Genomic DNA, 6,424 nt, shown 5'->3' on the forward strand with positions numbered 1-6,424 from the left:
CTTAGGTTTACAGGGATAACCGAAGAGAGCTAGATTATCATAATCAATTTTGTTAGAAGACATTTGTTTTGATACTACATATAACAAAGCAAAATGAAAAGGAAAAATAAGATAGATTTCTGACTGAACATTACTGGGAGAGAGATTTTGTTGCAGAGTTGATGTTTATACTGTATAATAAACTAGCAAGAGATTGTCCTGTCTAGTTCCTACGACAATGGGTTTCAAATGTGACTGTAGTTGTAATGATCACAACAAGGGTCATGAAATGTCTACACCAGAAGCAAGCTGTATTAGTACAAATATTGGACAAACCTAAAATATCTTCTCTTTCTTTTCCTTAGAACGATCAAAATCTTTGGCTACTGAGTCTTAAGCGGGGGTTGGGGGGGAATCCGTTCGGTAAGGAGAAGAGAGGATGAATGTTATCAAGGTGCATGATAAACATCTAACAGGGACATAAGGAGACCATTACTGTGTATGACTGCAAAAACACACAGTCTTTATAAATGCTTTTACCTACATAGACAATTGTACTAGTTTCCTCTCTAATAGTCATTATTTTTTGTTTAGTTGAGCTATTTGAACTGTTTCAAAGACAGCAAAGTTTCTGCCTTTGCTGTTTCCGCGTGGACATAACTTGGCATGCTGTCTAGGGTTTAGTTAGTTCTCCCCTCCAGGTCTCATTTAGTAAATATTAGATATTTTTATCAAGCTGTGTTTTCCATACCGTTATGTTATTAACTTGAGATTTCATTTCTACTTCAAGGGACTGTGTGACATTTTCTTTGCAGTAGCTTTCTGTCCCAACAGTATCAGTGATATTACTTCCACAAGTCTGTGTGTTATAGCCACTGTCCATCTGGAAGGAAATGGAAAACAAAACGCCTTATCATAAGATTGCAAACTCACATTCATTTTTTTAGTTTACATGAAATAGTTTAAGAAATGTAAAGGCTAAGTGAGCATACAGTATAATTTACTATATCTGAACAATATAATTAATGGTGTTCATTGTGAATAACTTTAATACTGTAATTATAAGGCTTTACACAAAATTGCTTTTCACTTTAATACCATGGAAATTTTAATGTCATAGAAAGCAACTGTAATCTCTTGTTTTGTTTTGGTTTTTTTTGTTTTGGTTTTTCGAGACGGGGTTTCTCTGTGTAGTCCTGGCTGTCCTGGAACTCACTCGGTAGACCAGGCTGACCTCGACCTCAGAAATCCGCCTGTCTCTGCCTCCCAAGTGCTGGGATTAAAGGCGTGCGCCACCACCGCCCGGCTCAACTGTAATCTCTTTAGCATCAGTAGACAAGTTACCAAGTGCTTTTCTTTTCTGCTCTTCTAGGATTATGTCCAAAATGAAAATCAACACTGCCATTAGTTTCCCCTTCCAGCTTGTTTCCCTAGCTTATCTCTAAATGGATTGCTTATATGGTTTCTTTTTTTTTTTTTTTTTTAAAGATTTATTTATTATATATGAATACACTGTAGCTGTCTTCAGACACCCCACAAGAGGGCACCAGATCTCATTACAGATGGTTGTGAGCCACCATGTGGTTGCTGGGATTTGAACTCAGGACCTCAGGAAGTGCAGGCAGTGCTCTTAACCACTGAGCCATCTCTCCAGCCCAGCTTATATGGTTTCTAATTACTGTTTGGAGTATTCAAAAATAATACAAAAGCTGAATAATACTCATATTCAGTTGTTCATAATGGTACACTATAAGAAATTTTTTTTTGAGGGGGGAAAGGGTTTTGAGACAGAGTTTCTCTGTGTAGCTCTGGCTGTCCTGGAATTCACTCTGTAGACCAGGCTGGCCTCAAATTCAGAAATCCACCTGCCTCTGCCTCCCAAGTGCTGGGATTAAAGGCGTGCGCCACCACTGCTCGGCTAAATTTGTTATGTTTTAAAACATACTGGCTTGCCACAAGAGAGAAAGGGATTGGTACACTTTTAAGTTAGTACATAGTCCCCGCTTATCATGAAGGATCCTGTCAAAGACACTCCAGGCAATGCCTGAAACTACAGATAATACCACATAAAAACTATGTCTGTTATGTTTTTCCTGCCTACACATACTGTGATAAGACTTAGCTTAAGGTACAGTAAAAGTTCAATATTAGGAGCAGAACAGCTAGAGCCTATTTGTTTAACACTAGTCCTGTTTGGCTGTAAATTCTGCCTCAGATTCCAGAGTGCTGGGATTGGAGGAGGCATGTGCCACTATGCCCAAATTAAAAGTATGTTTATAGAAGTTATGGGATATGGCCTCAAAATATTCAGTACTGCTTTTCCACTTCAAGGAAAAATTCTCTGGCTCCTGTCTGACATATGTGAATGGCCAGAATCATGATTTTATTGCTTTTCAGTCAACACTAAGTTTGTAAAAAGCTCTTTGAATACCAGTAACGTGTGAACTAGTGGTCAGTCGGATAACTGAGGTAGCTGCCCTGTAAAGGAGTGAGTAGTACAGACTGTGAGAGTGTTCGTCAGAGCGTGCTGTGACGGCATCCTGGGCATCCTGTCGCGGGGCACTTCTGGGCATTATCAATCAAAATAGCATGCATTTTGAAGCAAAGTAAATATTTTACAATTTAAACAATTTTGGACCACAGGTATCTAAAACCACAGAAAACAGAACTATTTTTTTTTTTGGGGGGGGGATCTACTGTACTGTAAATAACATTTACTGAATGAAAATGCCCAGTCTTATGTGGCACTGTAATGCCATTTTTTTGTTTGTCCTTTCAACATCTCTGTTAGTTTATAAGTGAGAAAGCTAAGGTTTAGAAAGGTTAACTTCGTGTCATAATGAGTTGTGAGTCAGAGGCTCACAACTGAGGGTTTATTTCACTTTCTCTACAAAAGGCTAAGCGCCAAACAAAAGCAACCCCCCAACACACGCGCGTGCACGCACACACGCACTCTATTCTGACCTAGTCCTTTACCTTTCCTTACAAATTAGGAGCACACAGAAGTTTATATTCTCTGTTCCCCTCATGAACATCTTGAGCAGCCTATATAGCCATTCTATTACTCATGATCACAAGAAAAAGTCTATATCCATTTGCTGGCTAGTGGAAGTCACACTTCATTAACACAAAACCCTTGTAAAGAGTAAAATTTAACGGTATATCACAAGGGAAATCCCTAGTGCTGGTACATTCAATAGAAATTTCATCAAGTATAAGTATCTGATTGCTTACAAGAGTCTGCCAATTACTCTTCCTTTTACTATTTATCACTGCCATATAACTGGCTCATAACTCAGTTCTAATACATACTACTATCAAGGCAAAAGTAACCCAATAGTACAGGAGAACAAGGCACACAGGGAGCCTGTCTTACTTTACAGTAAGAGTGACAGACCCATTCAGATAGTGGCTGATCTTACTGGCTACAGACTACTATCAACATCAGGACCAATGGTGTGCCAGACAGACAACAGGGAATTTAATCAGCCTCTGACACACAGCTTTCTTGAAAAATTGGAAATGCATGATTCTATGGAAAAATGTTTACTGTTTTCAAGTATAATAAGAAGTTATACATAAAAGTGCTCTAAGTTTTCTTTTTCTTCTAAACCACATGAAGGAAAACCAGAACTCTCCGAGTTTTAGAGTACACTACTATGCTAGAAAGTGCTGTCTACCCGCAGCGGATCCCTAAGGAGAGTGACTCCTGAGAGGCTATCTGGACAGCAATCCGCACAAACAGCAGCCTGGTTTCTTTTCTGCTCATCATTTACGATTACAAGTAGACAGTGGTTAATAGGAATATGAAATATGAATAATATAAATCCTCCTGGTTTCAGTTGGCAATTTTGTTTTGGAATAGACTTTTTTTTTTTTTAAGACAGGTTCACACTGTGGCCTGGAACTTGCTGGCTTTGAATTCACAACAATCTGCCTTCCGCTGACTCCCAAGTACTAGCCTTAAAAGGGTGCACCACCATGCTCAGAAGTCCTGGTGATTTTAAAATAATCAAATACAGTCATCACATTTAGCCTTCTATCATTTTCACAGTAGAAATCCACCCAGAGTCAGACTCTAAGCTATTCAAAAGCCTTACCTGGATAGTACTGCTTTCACAGGGCAGAACACTGCTTTCTGCAAGAGGCGACATGCACATATGAGAGTTTTCAATACTGAAGGCAATTCCACTCGCGAAATCAGTCATGGGTGAATTATCCACTGGCTCTTTCATCCACATGCTTTCACCTCCTGTGTCGATTGGATCGACCATATCCACGGTGTCGTTTTCTCTCTCACTTTCCAGACTCTCCAGCGATGCTCGCTCTTTCTCAGAAGTACTAGACTGACTCTGTGTAACGGACATGGCAGTGACAACTAAAGGCTCGCCGTAAGCCACAGTATCACAGTTCAACTGCTGAAGGGGAACTGGCCCAGCATCTGTGCCTAGTGGAGCGACATCTGTGGAAGAAACGTCTTCTTCATCTTCACTGTGAGCCTCGAGAGTAAAAGGTATCCGAATCAGAGAGGACAAATACTGAGGACCACCTCTGAGTCTCCGAGGAGACCAGTTTTTAATTGGTGAGCAGCCATCTATATACGGACTCCTGATGCTTGGATTAGCAATCCCAGTAGAACTTGCTTCAGGAGAATGAAATGTAAACTTCCTGTGTTCTGAAGGAGTGGAGGGAAAATCAAGTCACAAAAGCATGAAAAACAGAAAAGTCATTTTTAAATGGTAATCACACTTCATGCCAGAAAAAAAGATGAATTCCTGTAACAGCTGTACTTACTGAAATGAAATTTTAGTGTTAAGAATAACAGAAAAGGCCAGTGTATACCTCCATAAATTCAAGCTCAAAAATTGTTTCTATTTCCCTTTGCAAATTTTAACTAAAATGTTTTATTTTCTATGAAGTATTTCTTTATAATTTATATTGCACTATACCAAAGTTGTTCATATACAAAGACGATCCCTAACAAGTTGGCTTTTGGACAACTTAACAATGACACTAGGCAAATGTATAAAAATTTGTTGTCATTATATAAAATACTCATAATGAATGACACCTAAAGGCAAACAAAAACTGGAAAACAGTATTTAAATAATAAAAAGCCTAACAATATTCAAAATGATAAAAATATTTCAGCTTAATATTATTTACAATGAAAAACTCAGTTGATACAACCTTTTATAATAAAAGTAGTAAAATTCATTAAAATCCTTAAAAGTCTGGGCAGAGGATCCACACAGCTCTGGAGCAGAGCACTTGCCTAGGATGTACGAGACCTGAGTTCAATCACTAGTACATCAAGGGAGAAAAAAGACCCTTCTGATGAAATTTTACTTCTGGGAATTAACCTGGGTGGTTTTAGTAAGACAAAACCAAAAGTGAGACAGGTAGAGGGACACATGTATGAAATTGTTCAAGAGCAGGTTTTCCCGGTAAAAAATTGAGTGACCTGTGAAAATACCTGTAATAAACAATGCAAAACAAATGTTTATCAACATATCTGTATTTATGTTTATACCCATATGTACAAAAAGCAAGTTTTTAATTTACCAAATGTTTAATATGAATCAATTTCATAGTAATATAAAAATATTAACTTTTGGGAGGGCAGTCTGGGGACTAGACTGTAAAAAAATTAACTTTTTGGAAATTAGTAATTTTTTTTTCAAAAAGCATGTACACATTTATTTTAAAAACCTTAACTGGACATTGGGGATTCAGCTCAGTGGTAGCAAGCACAAGGCCCTGGGTTTAGTCCCCAACTCATGAAAAAAAACCTAAAAGCCAAAAAACTTTTTTTATATTACTATGATAAACCAGCACCAGCAAAAAAAAAAAAAAAAAAAAAAAAAAAAAAAGCCAAAAAACCTTAACTGAGTATATTTTCCAGGACTTGAATATTTGATTGTCAAAATCTGTTTCTGTAAGAAGGCATATAAAAACCAATTTATCTCTAAAACTCCCATCTCTCTGATTATCAAAATAACTAGATTAGGAAAGTTTCCTGAGCAGCGGCAGGCGGATTTCTGAGTTCGAGGCCAGCCTGGTCTACTGAATGCGTTCCAGGACAGCCAGGGCTACACAGAGAAACCCTGTCTCGAAAAACCAAAAAAAAAGGAAAGTTTCCTGAAAATCCTAGACTCTCATGGTAAATTCCCTCCAGTCTTTTTGTAGCGCTAGGGATTGAACATACACATTACACAGCATAGACAAGTATTCTACACTGAACTATATCACCAGTCTTTTTTTAATATGACATTGATTTTTTAATGACAGACTGTTTATGAAGTTAAGAGTGGTTCTATATATAGGAGGAACCTGACATTCTACTCTATTCTATTTTATATAACATTCTTTCTGTTTTTGATAATGTAATTACACAATTTCCCCCTTCCCAGTCCTTTTTACAAACACACACACACACACACAC

At 37.8% G+C, this 6,424-nt stretch overlaps 1 protein-coding gene across 1 annotated transcript in view; it reads right to left on the minus strand.

Moving 5' to 3' along the window:
• Positions 1-6,424, minus strand: part of Bora (BORA aurora kinase A activator) — a 28,689-nt gene that overhangs the window by 531 nt on the left and 21,734 nt on the right. Inside the window, exons 10-11 of the mRNA XM_028756575.1 lie at positions 4,080-4,654; positions 731-862 (exon numbers count right to left, since the gene is read on the minus strand). Coding sequence (XP_028612408.1) covers positions 731-862; positions 4,080-4,654 — 707 coding nt within the window. The remainder of the gene's footprint in view (positions 1-730; positions 863-4,079; positions 4,655-6,424) is intronic.

This window comes from Grammomys surdaster, unplaced genomic scaffold (assembly GCF_004785775.1).
Source record: "Grammomys surdaster isolate TR1022 unplaced genomic scaffold, NIH_TR_1.0 126124, whole genome shotgun sequence".
Lineage (NCBI taxonomy): Eukaryota > Metazoa > Chordata > Mammalia > Rodentia > Muridae > Grammomys > Grammomys surdaster.